The sequence below is a fragment of the Mustela nivalis genome, assembly GCF_964662115.1.
Source record: "Mustela nivalis genome assembly, chromosome: 15".
Lineage (NCBI taxonomy): Eukaryota > Metazoa > Chordata > Mammalia > Carnivora > Mustelidae > Mustela > Mustela nivalis.
Genome location: NC_139034.1, coordinates 25,369,480 through 25,394,511, shown reverse-complemented (window position 1 = coordinate 25,394,511; position 25,032 = coordinate 25,369,480). Strand labels below are relative to the sequence as shown.

At 42.6% G+C, this 25,032-nt stretch overlaps 2 protein-coding genes and 1 pseudogene across 4 annotated transcripts in view; all 3 read right to left on the bottom strand.

The window, feature by feature from the left end:
* Window positions 1-8,425, bottom strand: part of LOC309848939 (thrombospondin type-1 domain-containing protein 1-like) — a gene marked incomplete at its 5' end in the record, with an annotated part of 17,171 nt that extends 8,746 nt beyond the window's left edge. The window contains 4 exon segments of the mRNA XM_082700950.1: window positions 1,817-1,912; window positions 1,915-2,167; window positions 2,171-2,942; window positions 8,223-8,425. Coding sequence (XP_082557076.1) covers window positions 1,817-1,912; window positions 1,915-2,167; window positions 2,171-2,942; window positions 8,223-8,425 — 1,324 coding nt within the window.
* Window positions 8,426-11,926: 3,501 nt separating this feature from the next.
* On the bottom strand, window positions 11,927-24,509 carry LOC309848623 (vacuolar protein-sorting-associated protein 36-like). 2 transcript variants are annotated; one of them, XM_082700518.1, is made up of 8 exons: window positions 24,390-24,509; window positions 24,204-24,281; window positions 23,447-23,581; window positions 18,898-18,963; window positions 17,357-17,421; window positions 16,772-16,856; window positions 15,387-15,463; window positions 11,927-15,301 (listed from the first exon to the last, which is right to left on the bottom strand). In XM_082700518.1, the coding sequence occupies exons 1-6, from the start codon at window positions 24,396-24,398 to the stop codon at window positions 16,784-16,786; spliced, it is 426 nt and encodes a 141-aa protein (XP_082556644.1). In that variant the 5' UTR covers window positions 24,399-24,509; the 3' UTR covers window positions 11,927-15,301; window positions 15,387-15,463; window positions 16,772-16,783. The 2 variants fall into 2 exon arrangements, 1 of the variants encoding a protein (XP_082556644.1); XR_014303166.1 differs by lacking the exons at window positions 16,772-16,856; window positions 17,357-17,421; window positions 18,898-18,963; ... (1 more) ...; window positions 24,204-24,281; window positions 24,390-24,509 and adding an exon at window positions 15,562-15,780.
* LOC309848612 (protein FAM81A pseudogene) lies at window positions 19,157-21,489 on the bottom strand (annotated as a pseudogene). Its single transcript has one exon. The product of its transcript is annotated as a protein FAM81A pseudogene (transcript).
* Window positions 24,510-25,032: the final 523 nt, after the last annotated feature.

Here is a 25,032-nt window from a genome sequence, read left to right as displayed (position 1 = left end):
ACAGGATCTAGTTTAAGATAAGAAGTGAGCAGTTAACAGATGAGCCCAGGTGGTGGAATTGGCCGGCAAGGGAGACCATGAAGAACAGTCAAGGAAGTGGGAGGGAAGCGAGGAAGCCAATCCCGGGAGGGAAGCAGGGTGATGTCACAGGACTGAGATATTTTTAGGTATTTCAAGGCTGTTGGCCATGAGCCTGTTAAAGGACTGTTAGACGGAGGAGAGAGAGGGGATGATGATTAACAGAGGATTCCGGATAGGAGCCGAGGGACTGGGATCCACAGTGGAGGAGAAGGCTGACCTTGCATTGGAGGGGTGACACTCCTTCCATGGTGACAATAAAGGAGACCAATGGATGTAGGCTTACAGACATTTTGGTGGGAGGTTGAAGGAGCTCGTTCTTGATGGCCAGGTGCCCTGGGTGGCAGGAGACAAACTCAGCTCTGAGAGTCAAGATGGGGGAGGGGCTGAGGTCTGAGGGGAGCTGCTCTAGAGAACGGGGGCAGAGCTGGTCGGGCAGCATGGAGGGTCCAGCTGAGGGGGGAGGCATAACCCACCTGGATGTGACCATCCATGCAGCTCGTGTGCCAAAGGCGGCCAGGAGATGGCCGGATTCATGCATCAGAAGGAAAAGAGGGCAGAGGAGTTTAGGCTCTTGATAGGAGACATGTGATAGGTAGGGATGAGCCATGGAATTTAGACTGGATGGAGGGGCACCTGGGTGGCTCAGTGGGTTAAAGCCTCTGCCTTCGGCTCGGGTCATGATTCCAGGGTCCTGGGATTGAGCCCCGCATCGGGCTCTCTGCTCAGCAGGGAGCCTGCTTCCCCCTCTCTCTCTGCCTGCCTCTCTGCCTACTTGGGTTCTCTCTCTCTGTGTGTCAAATAGGTAAATAAAATCTTTTAAAAATAAATAAATAAATAAAAATAGACTGGATGGAGAGGTAAATGCAAGCCAGGAGATGACTAGGGGGTGCGGAGAAAGTCAAAGAAAATGGACTTCTAAGGTGAGGAGATGGGTGAATTTGAAGCAAGAAATACTTGGAGATCCAGACACAGTCAGAGGCTTGGGCCCTCGGGGGGCCTGGAGCTTAGCGGGGATGAAGCTATAAGCAAACCAGACAATTTCTGCCAGATGAATCTCTTGCCAAGACCAGGCTTGCAGGAAAAGGAAAAGAACTGCAACGAGGCACCCAGGGCATGGATGGAATTGTAATAACCCCACTTCTTTGTGATTAGATAGGGCATTACACAAAGAACGTAGAGTGTAAAGTTTGTAGAAATCTTGCTTTGAAATCTCACTTCTACAGAGACTCATTCCGGCAAAGAAGGATATAACGGGAAAGAGACACGCTCAGCGAGAGGAAGCCAGAAGCCAACCAAATACAATTTGAGATTTAGCTTTGAATTCTGCTCATACCTACCATAGACTTGCCATATGATGTAATAATATAACTTTTTAAGATAAAATGCAATAGAGGCTAAAGTTATTGGTGCCTCCTCTATGCCAGGCGTTATGCTGAGAACTGTGCGCACATATTTCATTCAATTCTCACAACTCTCAGAGGTAGATGCTCCTATGATCCCTGTTTTACTAGCAGGGAAACTGAGACCTAGGGAAGTAAGCGGTGAGCTGAGTCAGCTTCCCATGAGTCCTAATTTTTCAGGTAAGAGTAAGGCCATGTAGGATATTATGAGGAGTGAACCAGAAAGATGATGGTACAGTTCACAGAAACTTAAGTCCAGTGAAATTCAAAAGAATAATTTTGATTGCATGGAGGCACCAGTTTGCTTTAAAAAGTTTCAAAATTTCAATACCAACCTATGTTTCTCTGAATTAGCATGCACTCCCTCTCCTTTGTGGAAAAATGGCTTCTGCTTGGAATGCCAAAGTCAAAGCAGTATTTATTCCTCCCATGTCAAACAAAGTGCAGTTGAATACGGTTCTCCTCTCTCCCAAGGTCAGGCTGTTTTCAGCTAGCTGAATGGTCCTTTCCCCAGGGCGTCTGGGGGCGTCCTTGAAGACCATGATCACTCCTTGGATGAAGATGCACAGTGGGGGGAAGACTGTCACCTCCACCCCGGACTCACACGTGAGTTCTGGTGCCATCACCAGTTTGTATCCAAATTTCTGGGCCAGGTCAATGGGTCCTGTGGAGGTAATGACCGAGTCTCAGCCAAACAGCTTCAGCACCACCGTGACGTAGGCTTTTGGCCCCACGGGCGCACAGCCAAACTGAAGCCACTGGCCTTGAGAGAGTTCTGTCCTCTTGCTGGTTCTGATTTCCAGCGGCTGACCTGGACTTGTTCTTGCCTCGGGCAGACTGTTGGTAAAGATGACGTCCACCAAGATGTCAGGCTGGTCCGTAGGGAAGGAGCACAGTGGCTGATGGGTGAAAAGACCCACCTGGAAGGTGCCTTCCGCCGCCTTGGACGTCCTATTCAAGCCAATGTGAAAGACGGGCCATTCGACCTTGAGAAAGGCTCTTTGCTCCCAGTGGCTGACTTGAGTGCCATTGTGGGCTACCTCCAGAGCCATCGTGAACCAGTAGTCTCCAGCCTCCTTGAAGTAGAAGCATTCAAACTCCAGTGTTCCCTGGGACTGGTTGGTCAGGAGGTATTTGGCGGTCACCGTCTGATTGGTGCTGGCCTCCAGCAACAGGACAGACACATTGCGCAGTGTCCCGTTGGCACCACATTGCGCAGTGTCCCGTTGGCACCACCGAAACGCCGTGTTGTTGCTTAGCGCTACATGGCCTGGCTTTTCCAAGAGGAGATGCTCGGCTTCTCCAAGAACTGAAACGAAATGGTCAGAGTCGATTTTACAAAGAGATCTCTGAGCAGCACCACCGGTGACATTGAAGAAAACAGCATTCTGCTCATAAGGAGGAGGAGTTTGACCTAGGCCAGAGAGGAGGTGCAATGATGCTGTGAGCCAATCCCGGGAGCTGGGCCCCGCGCAGTTCCCGTTCTAAAGCGGCTCTGGGCCTTGGTCTTCAGCTATCGTGGGTCTCAAGATGGAAATCCATACCCCACTTCTCTCATTTTAATCTGTTAAAAAGAAAACAAGCCCCCCAGGACAGAGAACCAGGACTTAATTACAGCTTCAACCTAACCCCAGACTGTGGCCTTGCCACAGTCCATCTCAAATTTCCTGATCTGCACTGGTGAGGTTACCTCCTTGATAAAAAAAAAACCTGAGGGCCACCTCCCAACACCCCCCCAACCCCAACACACAGAAAGAAGACATCCTGGCATGAAGCATTCCTTTCTGTTCTTTTGCTACTAACTTCTTGCCCCACCCTCCTTCCTATAAAACTTTCCATTTTGTACAGCTCCTCGGGCCATCTATGCTTGCTAGATGGGATGCTGCCCGATTCATGAATTGCTTAATTAAGCCAATTAAGTTAGATCTTCAAATTCACTCAAGTGAGCTTTTTTTCCCCCTTTTTAAATAAAGCATATTCTAGGGGCCCCTGGGTAGCTGAGTCTGCCTTTGGCTCTGGGCCCTGCATCATGTGGCGCTCTCTGCTCAGTGGGGAGCCTGTTTCTCCCTCTCCCTCTGCCTGCTGCCCCCCTCCCCCTGCTTGTGCTCTCTGTGTCAAATAAATAAATAAAATCTATTTTTTAAATCATATTTTGGGAGTGCTTGGGTGGCTCAGTGGGTTAAAGCCTCTGCCTTCGGCTCAGGCCATGATCTCAGGGTCCTGGGATCAAGCCCTGCATTGGGGTTTTCTGCTCAGCAGGGAGTCTGCCTCCCTCTCTCTCTCTCTCTACCTGCCTTTCTTCCTACTTGTGATCTCTGTCTATCAAATAAATGAATGAAATCTTTAAAAAAAAAATCATATCCTGGGGACATGTGTGGCTCAGTTGGTTAAGCATCTGCCTTCGGGTCAGGTCCTGGGATAGAGTCCTATATCAGGCTCCCTGCTCAGGGGGATCCTGGTTCTCCCTCTCCCTGTGCTCACCCCCCATCCTGTTTATGCTCTCTCTCTTACTCTCTATCTCAAATTTTTAAAAAATCACATTATGGTGTTTAGATAATTTGGAGGAAATGGATACATAGTAACATGAGAAAACTTGATTTAAATGATGCTGTACAAACTGCTCTTGATTCCTTAAAATGGAAGACCCTAAGTATCTTCAAAGTTATCATTTTCTGATATTCAAGACAAGTACTTAAGCATTTTCACCAGTAATGGAACCAGTGCCGTTGGTTTGTACAAAGCAGAAATTTGTAGATGGGTGAGAAATGCTGACACTTTATTCTGCACAGGTCGCCCAAGGGACAGAGTGAATGTTTATGACATACCCAGGCTTGTCCTTGCCAGTTTTAATTACACTGAATCCCAGACCAGCCTAGATGCGATAGATGACTTCTAGCCCATGAGCATCACTCAGTTAACATCAATCCTATCTTTTTAAAAAAGAGACCCATGAGAGAAGCTGAAGTAAAGAGCGGAAAAAACACAGACACACAGGAATCCTTGTTTCTATTTTGAACTTGATCCAAATACATATCAACAGAGACAGAATTTGCCAGTGCAACAATCAGCTGGCCCATGGCTAGGGTAAGAAACATTTCTAGATTTAAGACACTGCAGGGCTCTTTTGGCTTGGAAAATAACATGTGTAAGTATTAATTTATTATTATCTTACATAATATACACATATCATACTATATCATATATATGTCCAAAGAGCCTCAGGGTATTACTTGGGCTGGTCATCTTTAAATATTCCCTTGCATGTATTCAGTTAATGATCATTAGAATCAGCATGTGGATATACTGGCACATAGAGGTATTGTTTTGTGTTTAAATAGTTCATCACATCACCCATTTCTTGTTTAAGAAGACATGAAATAAAATATATGAAACTTGGAAGGACCTGAAATGTTTGATCATCTGCCTGAAAACCATAATAGAATAAAGTTCTTTTTCTTTTTCTTTTTTTTTTCCTTTAGTCAAAACAGAAGCTGCAAGATAGTCCGTTTCGGAGGAGACGAGTTAAGGTTGAGGAAGGTAGCTGATTCTGGGGGAGCCTGTGCCTGGTTCAGAGCCCACTCAGCACCTGTTTGTAAACAGCAACCAAAGAGACTCTAACACTCACCGCAGCCCAAGGAAGGAGTTAAGACTGAGAACCAAAGTCAGGTTAATTTGAATCTCATGGGGCAGGATGGTTTTTGATGTACTTTAAGATGGAGACCACACATCACTTAGTTAACAGACAAAGCCTATGGTCGATGATAGGGATAGTAGAGGGGGAGGCAGATCAGACTCCGATTTGATGGGCAGCCGATCAATGAAAAAGACACACATGCCCAGTCAGTAGTGGAGAAAAAAGATACAATTGATGGGTTTCAGCAGCTCAGAGAGCAGGTGTGTACTGAAGAGAGAATTTGCTACTTCACTACAGAACTCCTGATTTTATAGACGAGAATACATCCTCATTTAGAAAACAGCAATGTGGGTGTACCACATTCTGGCTCCTACAGTATAGTTTTCTCTACTCTTTCAATCCCGTTCTCCCCTTTCCTTTATTATATTTAAGTAACTGATATCTCGATATAAGCATGTTGCTTAAAAAACAACTGCTAATGGTATATTTTGATCAATATCAAATGGAGAAGTGGGAAAAACCCAGGTCTAGGAAAATATTTCCTTTTCTATTAGCAGCATAGCATGTACACTCAACTTCTATGCTCTGTTTTATGCTCGTTGAACTTTTATTCTTATACTCCAGTAAGATACTTGCTTTCCACAATGACAAACATCCTTGCGGACTTTGTGAAAATGGCAAATCCTGAAGTCTTTATCATTACGAAATCCAGGACCTATTTATAATTTTTTGTATGAGGCTCTTATACGCAGAGTGATCTATTTTTTTTAAAGATTTTATTTATTTATTTATTTGGCAGACAGAGATCACAAGTAGGCAGAGAAGCAGGCAGAGAGAGAGGAGGAAGCAGGCTCCCTGCCAAGCAGAGAGCCTGATGCGGGGCTCGATCCCAGAGCCCTGGGATCATGACCTGAGCCGAAGGCAGAGGCTTTAACCTACTGAGCCACCCAGGCTCCCCAGAGTGATCTGTTTTTAAGGAGGGATAAATGATATTAAGATCATTGAATCTCAGATTGATTTTCAGCAAATCAAGCATCTTCTTGCTTAAATAATCTTTTTAAAAAGAAAAGGTTGAGGGAGAAGATTCACTGGACATAATAAACAGTGTATACTCTGGTCCTTTTTTAAAAAAAAATTATGGTTTTTATTTATTTATTTGGCAGAGAGAGAACACAAGCAGGGGGAGAAGCAGGCTCCCTGATTAGCAGGGAACCTGATGTGGGGCTCGATTCCAGGACCCCAAGATCATGACCTGAGCCAAAGACAGACGCTTAACTGGCTGAGGCACCCAGGATTCTCTATCCCTTGGATCACATTTCTTGATCAATTTGAAAACAATTTCCACTCTTAAACAATGGACTGCCTAGAAGTCTTTGAAATACTTGGCAATCATCAAAAGAAAAGTAGCAAGTTTTATAATATCAAATCTGCTCATTCAGCAGTTGTGTAAAACTCTCTGAATAATGAACTGGATTTTTAGTTGAAACAAACTGAATGAAGAAGAGTAATGGTGAGCACCTGCTATTTGCTCAGGCACTCAAGGTGTCTCACCTTTCTTATTTTATCTTCACAGCAACCCCATGATGCCAACAAGCACCTCGTCTAAGGTATACAACTGGCAAGGACTGAAATTTGGACTGGCTCCAAAGATATTCTGACAGCAAAACTCTCCAGGAGCGTGGAATCTTACAGAGAATCCCAATTTAAAAAACGTAATTTCATGTGTGTGAGTGGAGTTTAAATAATACTGAAATACTAGGAAATCAGTCAAAGAGAACACAACATGTTGTCTCCAGTTTGTTTAAATGAAAGCGACTTGTTTTTTATTCTTTTTAAGACTTAAAATATATTTAAAGGGAAATTTTAATCAATAAATACAGAATTTTCTGATCTCAGTAATCACAGTAAGGAGAAGTAAGCATTTGCCAGCTCCCAAAAGTTGAACTGGCTTCTCCCAGATTGTTTGCTTCTCCCTGACAATCATTTTTCAAAGAAGACCAAATCACTACTGATTTTGTGATGGTAACACATTTTTCTTCTACCAATAAAACACAGAATAGTGTGATAATCTGTATTTAGAACTAAGTAGAAATATAAAATAAACCAGACTACCTAAAAATCACAATATGGCTTTTTAAAAATATTCTTAAGCTTTTGAAAATAAATGCTTAATTTTTACTAGCTCAATTACTAATTTAAAGACCTGAACAGAGTAACCCACAATGGAATGGAATGCTGGATAAAAAGCACTATATTTGAGGAAAGTAAAAAAAAAAAAAAAAAAAAAATCTCATTTTCTTCCTCCCTTCCCCTCTCTCTTTCTTTTTGCCTTGTTTGCTTATTTTCTTCCAACACGTTGTTCCCAATACCAGGACTGGCTACTTACAATGTTTGGCTTGAGAATCATTTTGAGAAGATAAAAACTTAGGTCTCTTTTATGCACATTTAGAAATACTCCTATATAGGAGTCACACATAAACATTTGCAGAAAGATTTCAAATGCATCATCAGCTAGAGGGTAAGAGGCAGTCAATATTCTCAGTGGCTAATGGCATCACGCCAGGCTCAGTTCCTATGTTTTTGCTGAAACTGGCTAAGATAAATCCCTACAGTGTCTTCATTGCTGCAGAATAAGAAAAGGAATTAAGCTAAAGTCTCTTGGGACAACTGATTTATCAAATAAAAGGGAAAACAAAAGGAAGCAAAGTGATTTTGTCCCTTCTGACAAAGACAAGCTCGTGCATATCTATCTACTACTAATATTTATTAGCAGGAAATCCCTAGTTCCAAAGCAGCTCCTGTAAACAGGCTTTATTTATATATTCAGTACAGTGGACTCTGCCCTGGTCCCAGGGATTGGATGCAGCTTCCCTAGAGAGGCTGTAGGCTGCCCGCTTCTACAGCTTCCCAAAGGCCCACGAGTCAAGTTCATGCCTGGAAATCTGGCCCTGCCCAAGTCCTCAGCCCAAAGCTCTCATAAAATGAGGACCGTTTTGAACTGCTTAAACCTCATAGTTTGTACCCCAGAAAGGATTTCTCTTTGGAAAGGGACAAATTTGTTCTGACACGCGGAGTACCCTAGGACGCTGTCCTTCAAGGATCCCCACCGTTCGGGCTCCCCGCCCGTCTGCGGGCAGCTTGTCTCTGGGTAACACCTGCGGAGCCGGGACACCGAGACGCGCAGACGGACGCTTTCTAAAGCGCTTCCCTGGGGCGAAGGCTGAGCCCCCAACGGCGAGGAACAGGGTGCAGCGCCACCCTGCACTCTCAGCCTGCCGGGAGAGTGGGGCCGGCAGGGGCCGGGGGGCATGGTCCGACCCAGCGGAGCCGCGGGGGATCCGCGCCGCACAGCAGTGCCCTAGGGGTCGGGGGTGGGGCGGCAGGCTCTTTCCTACCTCTCAGGTCTGGCGGGCGCCAGGGCCGGAGCCGGGGTGAGCGAGGCGGCGAGGTGACAAGGCGGGCAGGCGGGAGGCCTCAGGGGCCGGGAGGTAGCGTGCGGAGCATCCCGCGTCCCGGGACTACTCGCCCAGGCCGGCGGCGCTCCGCTCGGCGGCGGCCCCAACCGGGCCCGCCCCCGACGGCGCGGGGAGGACGGCCCCGGAGGGCGGGGGCCCGGCCGGCTGGCGAAATCAGCCCCGCCCGCTCTGGGCAGTGCATCTTTCCTCCTGCACGCGGCCGGGGCCGCGGAGTGGGGAGTTGCGGGTTGGGGGGATGGGGTGGGGAGAGGGGGCCCTCGGGGGGCCGGGTACAGCCCCGACGTACACCCACGGCCCGGGCCTGGGCCCAGGGCGAGCCGCAGTCTCCCCGCGTTCCGATCCAATCACTTCTCCCCCTGGGGTCTTTCTTCTGGGGAACCACAAAAGTGAGCCATCCGAGTGGCCTCGCTGGTGGGCTGTAAACTGGGTTGCCCAAATGGCCTTGAAGAGTCTCAAAAGAGAACAGTTCAGGCAAAGCACATCTTCGTTTAGGTTTTTCTTTCCCCGCAGCCAGAGCTGGCTAAATTTAAAAAATGACACCTTAATTCTCAAGTATTGCAGTTGTCTTTTTACAGGAATACTGGAGGATAAGAGTTCCAGCTTCACAGCCGTGCTTTTCGGTCCACTGTCCCGTGAATACAGTTTACCATTTGCTTTTCTTCTATACAAAACAGCCCATTTAACGGACACCACTAGTGTGCAGTAACAGAAATCAGAGCAGGAGTGGCCTCCAGAGAGCAGGTGACTGGAAAGAGGCCCCAGGGGGATGGCAGCAGATATGTTCTATTGGCTGGGGTGTTGAGTTACATGGATTTAGTATACATTTGTTAAAATGCCTCCAACTTAAGATATGTACACTTCACTGTAAATATTACCTCAATTTTTAAAACTTAAAAGTAAAGCATTTGCAGGTTTTTTAATCTATCACTTAATCTTTTAAAAGGTAATGCAATTACACAACTATCAGTTATCAGAGGTTGGCTGAGATAATGAATTTGCTAAACACTTATTCTGTCCAATAATTAATGCTAGCAGTACTAATTAAATCCATCCAAGGCTTTACTGACAGGAAGTATCTACTCCAACGTCCATTCATCAGTCCAAGTTGAGATATCTTTTCAAATATATGCTACAGTCCTTGGCATTTTTGAAAGCAAGAGCTCAATGTAAAGAATGGGGCTTTGGTGAAATAGGTCAATCAGAGAAAGACAATTATATGATCTCTCTGATATGAGGAATCTGAGAGGCAGTGTGGGGGGTGAGTGGGGGGGAGTAGGGAGGAAAGGGCACCAGGGAGGGAGACAAACCATAAGAAACTCTTAATCTCGGGGGCCTGGGTGGCTCAGTGGGTTAAGCTGCTGCCTTCAGCTCAGGTCATGATCTCAGGGTCCAGGGATGGAGTCCCGCGTTGGGCTCTCTGCTCAGCAGGGAGCCTGCTTCCTCCTCTCTCTCTGCCTGCCTCTCTGCCTACTTGTGATCTCTCTCTGTCAAATAAATAATAAATAAAATCTTAAAAAAAAAAAGAAACTCTTAATCTCAGGAAACAAACAGGGTTGCTGGGCGGTGGAGGGAAAGGATAGGGTGGCTGGGTGATGGACATTAGGGAGGGTATGTGCCATGGTGAGTGTTGTGAATTGTGTTAAGACTGATGATTCATAGGACTGTACCCCTGAAACAATACATCACATATTAATTAAAAAGTGAAGAAAAAAAAAAGAATGGGGCTTTGGAGTTAGAGGAAGCTAAGATTAATTCTTGCCCTACTTCAGTAACCTTGGCAAATACTCAATCGCTTCTTTCCTCCACTATAAAAGGCATAGAACAGTCGTATGGAAGTTTTATGATGATTAAATGAAACATAGAAAACAACTTGCTCTGCATTAACCTTTCAGACATGCTCTCCCTGGAAATCCACCTTTGGGACTTGGGAGGACCTAGGTAGGTAGAAGGGGTTGGATCAATGTGCTGGGACATTTTTTAAATAACAGCTGTAATTTCAATACTTGGTCATTTTTTCCCTTAATTAGAATTCTTGCCAAACTGTGTTTCTGTCTTTATTGCACACTTAAGGCATAATCTTTTCCAAAAGAAGGCGGTGTAGACATGAAGGGGGGAAAAGCTTCCATGGTCTTGGGATTAACCAAACAAGCTTCTGTCAAGGTAGCTTTAATTCTTTCTGGGTCAGCGACTGGTCTAGTAATCTTGCGCAAACTGTAAACATATTTACTATCTTGCTGGTATCCTTTATATCCATGGAGAGATCCTTTACTTCCTTAGATATTGCTCTGAGAGAAAAGCTTCAACTCACTCATGATTATCGGGACTCTAGGAACAACACAGATGACCCACTTTTCACGCTGTAATAACAAGATCTTACATGTGTTTCAACCTGACTTTTCTGGAGTGCTTCCCACATCGTGGATATGCCCCATGTCATGGAATTTGAATAAGACAGAGTATCTCAGACAGGCTGAGCCCTGACAGGTCTGGATGAAAAGTCTCTTTGGGTGGATGGTAAAGGACAGATTTAGGTTTGTGAGTCAGTTCACGACACATTATAATCCAAAAATCACTAAAGTATTAATAGTCAACTAGGAATCTACCATGTACAATCACTGACCTAGGCCAGAAGAAATTTAAAAGATTCAGTTATGTGACAATCCTTGTACTTTAAAGAAGCCCAATTCCTCTCTTTTCTTATGGCATTAAGACAAAATATAGTTCCATAAATGAGACAGATAACATAACTATTACAGAGTTTAGAAATAGTAGAGTTACATACTGGAAACAGATTTTTCTAAAGCAGGTGGAAATGAGCAAAGTCTGATTCTGGTTATTGGGCTGAAGGTGATAAGTCAATGGGGAAAAGTAAAGAAAGGCCAAGTCTGCGCAGTGTAAGGAAATAGGCCCCAGGGATAGGAAGGGGCACGCCTCATGTTGTTCCCCTACCCAGCGCCTTCCACCTACTGACAATCTGTTGGTCCTCCTGAGCCTAGTTTATGAGGTCCTTCCTCTCCCACATGGCCTTTCCAGATCTCTCCATCGGAACTGCAGGACCCTCCTCCTGCCTTCCCCAGCACAGTGCCCATGCTGCTTCTGTGACAAGCACATCCTTCCATCTTCAGAGAACACTGCTCACGTGTCTATGTACCCAACTAGGCCACCCTCCTAAAGGCAGGGTTGTATCCTATTTAAACCCCACCCCCCACACCAGTGGCCAAACAGTTCCTCACGTAGCCAATATGTACTTAAAAATTTTTTTCTTTTCATTTAATTGAATGGGAAGTAAGGTAGGATAAATGGAGCCAGGTTATAAAGAGGTATATACATCAGAGTTCACTCATTCAGTTAATATTTATTGAATGCTTACTGTGTGCCAGGCCCTATTCTAGGGCTCTGAGAATATATCCATGAACAAACCAGATAAAACTCTCTCCCCTTGTGGAGTTCACAAGAGATCTATCATGAGGGGTGGGGTTACCATAAATTTATATAAATTCAAGCATACCTAGTGGCCAAAAAACAAAAACAAAAACAAAAAAGGGCACACATTTAAATAGTTCAGTTACTGGTGTTATAAAAGTATACTGATGCTATGTAGTTTTTATTGCATATTGCATATAATATATTTACTATGTTCATAATATATTCATATCTATGTATCACAGGGATTCTAATTTTAAGACTATACAGAGAACTTCATTGGCAATTTAAGAAATTTTCAGGGATCATTTTCAGCATGCTTGATTTACTTCTGACGCACAGTCTAAAAATCTAAACAGCTTGTGAGTCGTGACTCTACCATACCAAAAGGAAAACACTGAGATTACTGGGCAGAGCATGAGAATAAAGACATGACAAATCCATGTCTGCTCAGGCTAGTCTAGTTAAAGGGAACAAGAGACAGTACATTCATGTGAATACACAAGGTCAGTCAACAATGGACATCACATCAAGAATTAAAACAAAACAAAACAAAAAACCCCAAAACAGTTCATGAGCCATTTCCCATTGTTTTCTTTTTAAAAATCTAAAACAGTAAGATCTTGAGGTCATAAATAAAGAAATAAATCTTAACATACTGGCTTATTCTCATTAAAGGTTTGTCACTTTCATATATTTTTCAAAGAGTATTTTAAAAAGAACACATTAAGAAAAAAATCACTTAAAAGTTTTCCAGTAATTTTACTCTATATACATTAATTCTAATCATTTAACCCTGAAAACAATCTTTACTTGTACAATGTAAAAATATTTTTGACAGTGACTAGGAAAAAAACCATTACTGTAAAGCTACAAACAAATTTATGCTCCTAAGAGCAAAGATAATAAAGCAAAAATAATAATTATACTAGTGATAATCACCAAGATGAATTTTTTTTTCATTTAGGGCCTGATTGGTTGTATTTAAACATAACCTCTGCAACACTTTATTTGGCAAAAAAAAAAAAAAAAAAAAAAAAGGTGGGGGGGATAAAAAGTATACATACAGAGGTCTGGAAATAGTGAAGAATGCCCACTTTAAAAATAAAACAGTAAAATCATACTTTTTAAATTAATATGACATTTACAAAATATATTCATGTCACTTCTCTTCGTCTTTATACAATTTAGATTGCTCCATTTTTTTAATGTGTTGTCACACTAATATAAATAAATACACTGAACCATGGGAGTCTGCTGTAATGAATCCAAATCATTAAGAACTAGATCCAATAGCTCAAATAATCTTAGTTGCAACTCACTCCAACTACTGAGATAGATTATTATTTACCTTTGTAATTTTTTAAAAGCCTTAGCCAGATGAGATATCGTACGTGTAAGTGTGTGTGTGTGTGTGTGTGTGCATATATGAATGTGCGTGTATGCATGTGCCAGAGCAGTGTGAGTACAACCCAGAAACAGCAGTGATATACACACGAGTCTACACAACGGCCTGCACGACACGGGCAGCCGGACACTGAATACCCCTCCAAACAAACCTGAGGCTAAGCAATGAGGAAATGAGGGGATCTGTCATCATATTGCAGAATTAACAACAGGTCTGAAAAATGAAGACAGGTAGGAGGCCTTGGCCAAGACGTTCCCGTGACGCTGGAGGACGAGAAGCAGCGACAGCCACTTTTGCAGGCAGGGATCAGGGGACCGGATCTGGCTGCAGTGGTAGGGATTCCCTGGGTCTGCAGCCGAGGATCCCTGCAACTTCCTTCCCCAAAGGGCATCTGTCGTGGCCTCTGGCAGTGGCCTCCACCTCACCCAGTGACCTCTATGGGATCCCAGCTTGTGAGCTGGGGTATCCCCTCCTGCTGGTCACAACTGTTAGCTCAATACAGACACTATCCCTTCTGGAGGCTTGGCCGAAAACCATCCCTACTTTCCATTTTCAACACAGTTTGAGAAGGGGAGGCTCCTTCTGTCCCTGTGGGGTCCCTGAGTTTGACGTAATGCCAACACCCCATACGCTGGAGAGCAATGACGTAGGAAGTCAGGCAGTCCACTTTAGAACTCAAGCAATCGACATTCAATATGAGCCAGTTTTTGTTATCGCAGTAATAGTTCTCAGTGAGATAGTTTCTCTACAGAACTTCTAACGTATGGGGTAAAGAAAAAAAAAGTATTGCTGGAAGATGAAAGATTTTTTAAAGTGTCTTGTTGAAACTCATTAAAGGAAGTAAAAGGAAACCGATTACTTGTTCGCCTTCTTGGTTCCTGTCCTTGGCTTTCAAGGTCAAAGAGCACCAAGGTTCCTGTTAAGTTACTTAAAGGTTCTCCTGGCCCCTCCACCCACACAATCCTAGGGAATTCCTCGGCCCTCTACTTTCCAAATTTGTAATCATATCCCTGGGTGTGTCTATACAGCTTGTTAATTCAGTTTCAAAATCCACAGCATTTTTTTTTTCAACAAAATGAGATAGTTACATTCTTTAAATGCCAGCCATGAAATCATCACGTGAAAAAAAGAACAAGTTAGATTATATATACATAAATTGAATAAAATTTTCTCCTTTTTTAAGGTGTATGTTGAAGACATGTTTAAGAGTGTTTCTAAAGAAAAGGCCTTAGGGAAGGAGCCCCATACTGTGTCCCACAGTCTGATGCTCTGTCCCTGTGCTGTCAGTTCTTAAGCTACACTCTAGCTATGACTTGCGTCATGAACGCCACCTCCCCAAATGGGCACATTAGATGCAGAGACAAACTTCCTTTATAACTCAGTGAATTTTAGTCACACCAGAAAAATGATCTAACCTGTCCAAACATGCAACTTCTTTCTTCCCCCATTAACTAAACCCCCTTCTTTAAAAAAAAAAAAAAAAAAAGTCAGATTGGAGGGTCAAGTTAAAATCCACCAGATTTCAGGTTAAACTCTCAGGGTAGCATGATTTCAAATTCATAGCAGCCTTCAGTTTTCTGTATTTTCCTATATTTATCCCAAGTAAACTTCCTGGACCATAATATTTAGGGAGAAATTAAAAGGGTTTTATAGTATAGTATAGTATAGTATAGTATTAAGTTCCAGAAATTCTCAGTTTATCAGGATTTACTCTGAGCTCAATGTCCTACAACGTCTACACGATACAAGTACGTGAACAAGAAGGATTTGAAATACAAAAAACCCTTAGCTCTGTGTCATAAATAAATTTGGGTAAAAACGCAAGCCTTCCACTGAATCATCTCGGCAAAGATGGCCCATCTTCTCTGCAAGAAGCAACCTAGGAATCAAGGGGGGACACCACAATCATTTGTCCATTCAGAAACACAAATACAGTGGTAAGGAAGAGCTAGGACTGCACTTACCTTTCCTTGGCCAGGAGGACAGACATTCCCACCAGCTTAGCAAACTCTTCTGATGTCTGGGATCCCTTTTCTGAAACCTACCAGAAACACAGCAGAGACAAAAATGTGTTAATTTAGTCCAACTAAGTACTCACCTAGGGAGACTGTCTACCAGGATACTCAGGAAGTAATTTACCAAATTTCTTACTCAAATCCAAAGAATATTCACTATAAACTAAATCCTCTTCACTAGTGTTTAATTCTACAAATGCCGAAGGACAGAGAGAAACACAGTAGAGCTGAAAATACCAAAATATGGTGAAGCCATCTACAATGTAATGAAGGCTCTATACTGAAATGAAGAACTCTTTGAGATTCTAAAAAGGAACATGTAACAAATTCTAAATGAGTGCATATTTCATGCTCCAGTAAAGGAAACCTATATATAGGTTAAGCTTTAAAATATATGGTAGAAATATCAAGTCTTAAGCCTCAACTTCCTCATCCTCACCTAGTTTAAAGTAAGTATAATAAATACGAATTATTCAAATTAAACAGGCTCACCACAGAGGCTATGAAGGCAGTAATATTTCAAGTCTCCTAATGAGTAATAGGAGTAGTTTGGCCAGTAAAATCCATCTAAACTACAGCTGCTTTTCATGTATTTTCTTAATATTTTATTTATTTATTTAAGATACAGACAGTGAGAGAGAGCATGAGCAAGGAGAGATCAGAGGGAGAAGCAGACTCCCTGTGGAGCTAGGAGCCCGATGCGGGACTCGATTCCAGGACTCCAGGATCATGACCTGAGCCGAAGGCAATCGCTTAACCTACTGAGCCACCCAGGCACCCCTGCTTTTCATATTTTTTGAAGCAATTATTCTGTAAAACAACCTGTGATGTTTTATAATACCACTTATGTAGGTGTTACTCAAAGAAAAAATTCTGTCAGGGGTCACATTCTGATCAAGAAAGTTAAAAACCTGTCCGTGAGACTGAGCTTCAAACAAAAAGACAGCACCTCACGAATTCCAGTTCTCCTTGGTTAAGTTTCAAAAACTTGAACAATGTAATTTTGATTAATATTTATTCACTGTTAATAATAGGTGTTTTTGGCTAGTCCGAAGGTGGTGAGTTATCTCAACTGATTATTCAGTTGAGATAGCAGTTACAGATCGAACAGTTACAGTTACAGATCGAACTCCTTGTTCTACTCTTTCCCCCTTCTCACTACCGTACTTGACTAGTAAAAAAAAGTAAAAAAAAAAAAAGTAGGTGTTTTTAATTGGGTCTACAAACATTACTTTTTAGTAAAGTTAAATTCAAAAGGAAATCCTGTTTCTCAAGTTGCTAGGCATTCAGGTCTTGGTGGGCTGACTGATGAGGAGGAAACGGGGTTCACATACTGTCTCCAAGGCTCAGGCCACCATTTCCTCTTCCTTATGGCTCTGAAGCTCAATTACCATGACGCCACTGTCAAAAACTCGGAGCCTAAAAACCACAGATGGGAGAACAAAGCTGTGAATATCTAGGATCTTCACCCACTAAGGAGGTGTAGCTACAGCATAACTAAAAAGCTCGCGAATAAGCACTTAATGAAAGTATGAACTATAATCCACATGCTGAAGAAAATATGTCTGGCTCTCTTTAATGAACCTGGGGAGAGGAAAATATAATGCACAGCTGAACATCTATACTTTTAAATCTCCAGAAACTAACACAAGATGTCTAGCAGAGGGGCTGGTAATTCTGACCTCCTAGGAAGAGCCCACATTCCTCTGTCACTGCCCCCAAGTCAACAAGACTTGGACCACTAGCCCTGATAAGGTGGCAAGCCAGGATAAGTGAATTCTGTTCATTTCATTCCAAGAGGGGCAATATGTTGGCTCACCACACAGACGGCAGACCCGGCAGGCCCGGCAGGCCCTTCCTGTCTACTCTGTATGGAACAGTGGCTCTAGTTGGCAAGCTTCCCGCAGAGGTTCTTTTACCTGAGAGGTAATTTTAGCGCTTCCAGCATCTTGCAAGCATTCACTAAATCTTCTGGTAAGAGCAACTAATAGGAAAAAAAAAAAATCCAGTTTACACTGCAAATTAATAGAGTGATGTTATATAATTATAATGATCACTAAAACACAAGAGGAAACTTAACAATTATCATCTATCTGTGACTTAATCTCAGGGTCATGAGTCAGGCTCCAGGCTGGCCCATGGAGTCTAGTTAAAAAAAATTTTTTTTAAATAAAAACATAAAAATTATCATTTATCAGGGATTTTAGATGGCTTCATCACTATAAGGCAAAAAGAATTAATAAAGAAGCAAAGCAGCGCTATCTTACAGAAAACAGCACAAGCCATGTGTGTAATTTTAAAATTAATAAAATATTAGTAGTCATTAATAAAATAAAAAGGAACAGGTGAAATTAATTTTAACACATGTGTTTCATTTAACCCAAGAATTCTAAAACATCAATATATAATCAATATAAAAATTATTAATGAGATATTTAACTTCTTATTTGGTACAAAGCCTCCTACATGTGGTATATAATTGACACTTCTAGCATAGCTCCATTTGGATTAATTGTATTGCAAGGTTACAGTTGTCACATGTAGCTAGCTAGTGGCCAGCCTTCCAGACCACACAAACTTAAAGAATCAGCCTAGCATGGTGGCTGACAAGTACAGCTTTGAGTCACCCAGAATGGCTCCAGAGGCAGCCCGGCCTGGGGCCACATGCCTGTCAAACCACTGTTTCCAAGGCACAACCTTGGTCAAATAAGTGAATCTTTGTGAGCCTCAACTTCCTCATCTTCATATCATGCCCTTGAGCATGAGTGAGAGAGGCTACCTCTCTGGGGTACCACGAGAAGAAATGGGGCAGTGCGTGCAGAGCTCCTGGTTCATAGTCAGTACTCACTGATAGCACTCACGGTGACCAGTCAGATGAAGACACAGCAGAGGCTTAGATATACGGCGCTGCAGTAAGAGCTGGAGGGACAGGTCTATGAGCTATTCGCACAGAGGCGACTACTGACACCACAAAACTGTGTTTGACTAAAGGGCATGAAGAGTGCACGGACAGAACATGGGGGGCCAAGGACACATGGGTGTGAAGAGACAAGGAGGGTTAAAGAACAGCCACTGCTGATTCAGAGCCCTTGGAGGAGGGCAGCTTGCCCCGGCTTCTCCACACACCACCTGTCTCCAACCCAGTGAATCTAAAAACAGTCGACAACCCCAGAGAAAAGACATCATACACAGGCTTATTAATCACAATATGGGCACGGAATAGTAAAGCCAGAAGGTATCAGTCAACCCAAATTCCCATTTCAAAGGTAGGGAAACCGAGTCTCAGTGAGGGTCAGTGAGCTACTCCAGGTCACTCAGCACAACACTGGCACACCACACCGCTACTGGGATAGTTCTGGTGTTCTCAACCCTTCCTCAAATTGTATTCACTTTGGGGAATTTGTGTTATATTAAGAAAGTCTATATGTAGTTAAAGAACATCTAAATGTTCTATTCTAACTTCCATTTCTCGAGCTCGGTTTACTAAACAGTACACCTCCATGAGTGACATTATTCCCCCTTGTTCCTGTTAAAATATGGAATTTAGCAAGTATTAGGTTATAATTAGAACCAGTTGGCATTTCTTTTTTTTTTTTTTTTTTTTTGCTCAAAATGAAAGTTTCTTGACAGTGTTATAAATGCAATCTCAATTTGATTCTCTGTCCATACAAAAGTATGAATTTCTATTTCATTAATAATACTGAACTAATGTCTTAACAGTGATAGAATTTTTAGAACATTTAAAAATTACATAGGATCCCATTTTTACATCATAATTCTGATGTATTATCATGCCTTCTATTTTGTCCGTAAAACTTTTAGAGGATACAGTGCATTGACGTGGTAAAACCAAGGCACAGGATACAGTTACAAGAAGTATATATAAACCTTAGTTAGCACTTTGTGCCAATTTTGGAAACATTTAGAGGAGATCATAAAGCCTGAAAAATTCTCACATCCTATTATGATTTACAACTAATTGTGCAATAAACAGACTATTAACCACCATTCCATTACTAAATATACGGCTATCACTATACAGGCTGTAGGCAATTGAAAAAAGTTTCCAATATTAAAACCTGGTATAAGTAGGTGGTTGATGTGGATATTGTGCCTTGTATTAGCTAGATAATTGTCTTAAGTTTCCATTTTAATTTGCAATGTATATGGCAGTTATCAATCTTTATGCTATCTTCATTACATAAATGGTGGTGTGGGGGGGTGGTTCTCCAAAAATTAAATCCCTTCTCCCTACAAAAGACAGAAGATTTACAAGAAGGAAACCATGTAAGAAATGCACAGATAACATTAATAAAATCCAAATATGGACTAAAGGGTTGAATTCTAATCTACCAGGACATTCTCTTAATTTAGGGTGAGGAGCTAACACATTCCTGTGACAATTCATTAGTTTATTAATTTAAAAAAAAATCACCATGACATTTTTCAAAATAGTAAAGTCTTGGCTAGAGCGTCAAGCATTGAAGGAAAGTCGTTAAGTCTTTTCATTCATAAAATGAAGAGGGACAAAAGCCTTTCCAAATTTAGGGGCTGGGAGGCTATTCCATTGAATTTAGAGAAATGAAATCGAGTGGCAAAAATTGTACTTAATACTTTTAAAGGAAGTGTTTTCGAGACTTAAGGTAAACATTTAGACCCATGAAAACACATTGCTTGGCACATGCACGCCATGAATAGAACACTTCTGAAGGCAGTGACCGCCTGGCCACGGCGGCACCTGGCTCTTGCCCCACCAGCAAAACACTTCTGAGGTCCTTGTCCCAGCTCCCCTCACATGGGGGCCTCTGGCTTCTGCATCTGCTGGATTTGCTTCTGTAGCTGGTCCTTGTCCAACTTCATCTTGGCTTCAAGAACTTGCCTGAGGGATCCTATGCTTTCATAGATGGCCGTCAACCCAGCACCAACTTCTGCTTTCATTTCCTTCATGTCCTCGTTCATCTGTAACTCCAGCTGCTGATGCGCCCATGCACTTTCTCTTCTTCCTGTTTTGTTCTCTGCACTTCCATATTCTTCTTCTGACTTTATTCTATTTTGTCAAGTCTGGCTGACATCTGGCTGAGCTTCTTCTCCATGTCCCTTTCGCTGGCTCCACTGTTTTCCTTAACGACCAAGGAAAGCTGATCAATTTTCTATAAAAGTTCTTTCTCTATCCGTTCTTGTTCCTGTTGCAACCAATTCCGTGCAGATAAAATCTCATTACTGAGTTCCTCAATCGTACCTTTAAATTTTGTATCCAGAAGTTGAAGCTGGTGGTTACTATCTCTGTGGGACATCTTCAGTTTGGTGCTTTGCTCTGATATCGACAAGTCCACTCTGTTCAAAAGCTGAGAAATCTGTCCCTCTGCATCTTTGATTTTTGTTTCCAAGATAAGTTTGGCAGCTTGCTGTTCTTTGTTCAAGTGCTGGAGCCCCTCGTAAGTTGTTTTGTGCTCTGCAGAGAGGCTGGCTATGCTGGCGTCACATCTTGCCACTCTTCCCCGCAGGTCTCCCAAACCCGAGAGCTGACGCATCTCCAAGGTCTTTAAGGCGGAATTCGTTCCATAGCTGATGTTGTCCCGGGCCCGGATCTGCTCCTGCAGTACCTCGATATCCCGATTGAGCTGCTTCACAATGGCAGTTATGTTTCTGATGTGCTCCTCCAAGATGAGCCTGGCCAAGCGGTCGCCGCCCCCTTTGTTCTGCATTTTCGGCAAACTGCCAACAATGTCGTCCTTAATCCGGAAGGCGTGCTCCACAAGGGCCGCGGTTGTCTTCCCGTGACAGAGGATCCTATCTTCCAGTTGTTCCACGAGGCTTACAGAGGAGTAGGGTGCCATGGTCAGGGACTGGCTGCGTCGGGGCATGGTTCTAACTCGCCGTAGATGCATATTTTCCATATATTATACCTTTCCTCAGTGACGAGAGAAGGAAATGCAGTGTTCCGTTGGGCCATTTTCCTTTTAATAATTTACATCGGCGCGGGGGGCGGGCGCGCCGCGGCTGCCCAGGTCCTCGCCGGCGCGGCTGGGTGCGGCGGCCGCTGGCGCGGGCTGTGCGGGGCGCCCGGCTGCGGGCCCGCGCCGCGGGGAGCGCCGTCCAATCAGCGCGCGCCTGCCGCCTGGCCCGGCGCGCGGCCCGGCCGGGTTCGCGGCTCCCGGGGGGCGCGAGCCGCCGCGCGCCGCCCCAGCCGCTTCCGGGCGCCTTGCCTGGACGCGGTTGCCGTGGCAGCCCGAGCTGGAGGCTTTCCCCGCGCACCCCAGTTGGCATTTCTTAACAGAAATCACAATCAGAGTAAAATCAGGAATCATAGAACTTCCTAAGAAGTCTTTAAAAACTAAATATACACACAGGAAAACCTAGTCAGATACATGAAGCATTTCCAATTCCGTATGTGGATTTTAACATCATTATTACTGTTTTAACATTTGCTTCAATGAGAAGAGGGCCTCTACACCACGTTTCAAAAAGTGTATTGAAATGGTTTAAGTTATTACAACTAATAAATGAGTAAACTATGGAATTAAACAGGAATATCACCACTGTAACCCCAAATGAAGTTAACAGATCTAGCTATTGACTAGCTATTGACTATCTAGCTATTAGGGGCTGCTGCTACATCACAAAAAAAAAGACAAACAGGCACTATGTACCCCTTGATGAAAATGCACAGCACCCTCTATGAAATATTCAACAGAAAAAAAAGAAAAAAGAACTTCTAGCTTTAAATTCCAGTCTATAAGGAATACAAGGGGCAGGGAAGTATGTCAAAATAAAATCAATAAAATCTGAGACACTCTATAAAATAAACCACTAGCTTCTTTAATAAATATATTATGTGGGATAGAAAAAAGAGATAAGAGAAGGGGAAACATGGAATTAAAAAAAAAAAAGGCATTGAGAGAAAAATCAACCCATTGCAAGGTATCCTGATTTGAACAAACTAACTGTAAGAGAAAATGTGAATACTAACTAGATATCTGAAAATACTAAAAAATTATTTTTCACTTTTCCTGTGTGAAATGGGATTATAATTACATCTAAAGCATGTTTATCATTGTAATTACATACTGAAAAGTTTACAAAGTGATGCGATGTCTGGGATTGCTTTAAAGTAATGTTGAATGAAGGCTGCTTACACACGAGCCTGGATAACAGGCACACAGGGATTCATTATACTATTCTATTTTGTCACGATGGAAATACTTCTTTTTTTTTTTTTTAAAGACCTTATTTTTTTAACAGACAGAGATCACAAGTAGGCAGAGAAGCAGGCAGAGAGAGAGGGAGGAAGCAGGCTTCCTGCCGAGCAGAGAGCCCGATGTGGAGCTCGATCCCAGGACCCTGGGATCATGACCTGAGCCGAAGGCAGAGGCTTAACCCACTGAGCCACCCAGGCGTCCCCACGATGGAAATACTTATTAAAATAAGTGTTTTAGGGCGCCTGGGTGGCTCAGTGGGTTAAGCCGCTGCCTTCGGCTCAGGTCATGATCTCAGGGTCTTGGGATCGAGTCCCGCATTGGGCTCTCTGCTCAGCAGGGAGCCTGCTTCCTCCTCTCTCTCTCTCTCTCTGTCAAATAAATAAATAAATAATCTTAAAAAAAAAAAGGCGTTTTAATGAATGGAGTTTTGATTGCCTGAGTAATGTCAGAAGATATATCTGTATTATGAAATGATTAACAGCACACTTATATTAACATCCAAACATCTAAATGTCTCTAAACATCTCGAGATCATATATTTCCTTTTGAAAATCAGAGATAAGAAAAGCTTTCTATCAAAGAGACTGAAGAAGTTACAGATACCTGAGATGGAAATTGAAAACAATGTAGATTTTGACAACAAATCCACGAATAAGTACACTAAACTGATTTAATATTCCTAAAAGGAAAAATAACATGTGGGTTGAATAGTAGCAGCACTGGGAAAGGAACATAAAGCTGGTGTTTAGCTTTCCGATGACTTGGCAGTTACTTAACACAACGGAGAGCCTGCCTGCATTCTGTTTTTACCTCTAGCGGTGCCTGCAGCATCCCAGCCAGCTGCTTGGCCAGCTGCATGTGGTACTGTGTGCCCCAGCCATAGGTTTCCCTGGTAACTGGGTTAGCTATTCCCATGCTCAGCAAATAGGACTTAAACCTGATGGTCTATAAGTAGAGAAGAAAATGCACAAAAAGACAAATACGTGACATTCATCTCTCCACCCCAACATTTGAAATCTTTCCACTGTAAACTCCATTCTACTAGTTATTTCTGTATCCACCCATTTCTTCCACCTTGTTCCTATAGTATAAACTCGAAGAAACTGGATTTCTAGGAGTTCCCTGCATAAAGCTAATTAATTAGTCTTCTTCCTTCTCCTGTCTTGATATTTCATACTTCAATGACCTCACAGGTCTGGAGTGAGAAGAGGGTTAGGAAACAACTGTGCTGTATTTAATGCCAACCAAATGACAGAGCCAAAAACTTAGAAAGGAACGTGGCTGGGATCAGTCTGGAGACAAATTTAATGAAACAAATATCAAACATATGGTTATGTATAAAACAACCACTCCTTACACATTTCACTATCTCGCTTTTCCACACTTCAAGAGAAGGTACTGAGGTATCTTTTAATCCTACGGGCTGACTTTTTCTTTAATACTTTCATATATCCACAAGCCCTAACAGAAATCACTACATTAAGAAAGAAACTGCTGACCCACCAAAACATCACAGCATTATTTGTCCAATCTGGTTTCTAATGCCTTAAAAAGGCAACCTAGTTACCTCATCTTCTGTGATATCACCTTGCTTGTCTTTGATCTTATTAGCAATTGATTTTGATAACTCCACCATTTCCTTAGCCTGTCAAGAGAACAGTAAAAGACTGAAAAAAATCATGTCCCCAAAGTGTCTGCTTACAAAACTCCTATCATAACTGGTAGGAATCCAACAGGTGTAAATTACACATACCTTGACCATTAGCTTGCTGAGGTCTTCAAAGGCCTGAAATGAGAAATGAGTTTTTGTTGGAATCTCTCTAAAGAACTAAAATGTTTTAAAGCAACAGAATACTCTATTTTCTTCCCTTAGACAAACATTTTTGAAAATGTCCTACAAATATCAATTTATACAATTTTTTTAAAATTTATATAAATATTTACATAAGTAATAAACCCATCTTATTCTAAGAGTTCGATTTAGCCTGTTTCCTGCTCTCTCTCTCACTCTCTCTGCCTACTTGTGATCTCGCTCTGTCAAATAAATAAATAAAATCTTTAAAAAAAAAAATGGGGAGATAAACCATGTAGTTCAAAGAACAAACTCAGGGTTGCTGGAGGGGATGTGGAGTAGGGATGGGTTAAATGGGTGGTGGGAATTAAAGAAGGCACTTGTGGGGATAAGCACTGCGTGTTAAATATAAGTAATGGGGGGGCGCCTGGGTGGCTCAGTGGGTTAAAGCCTCTGCCTTCAGCTCAGGTCATGATCCCAGGGTCCTGGGATCGAGCCCTGCATCAGGCTCTCTGCTCAGCAGGGAGCCTGCTTCCTCTTCCTTCTCTGCCTGTTTCTCTGCCTACTTGTGATCTCCATCTGTCAAATAAATAAATAAAATATT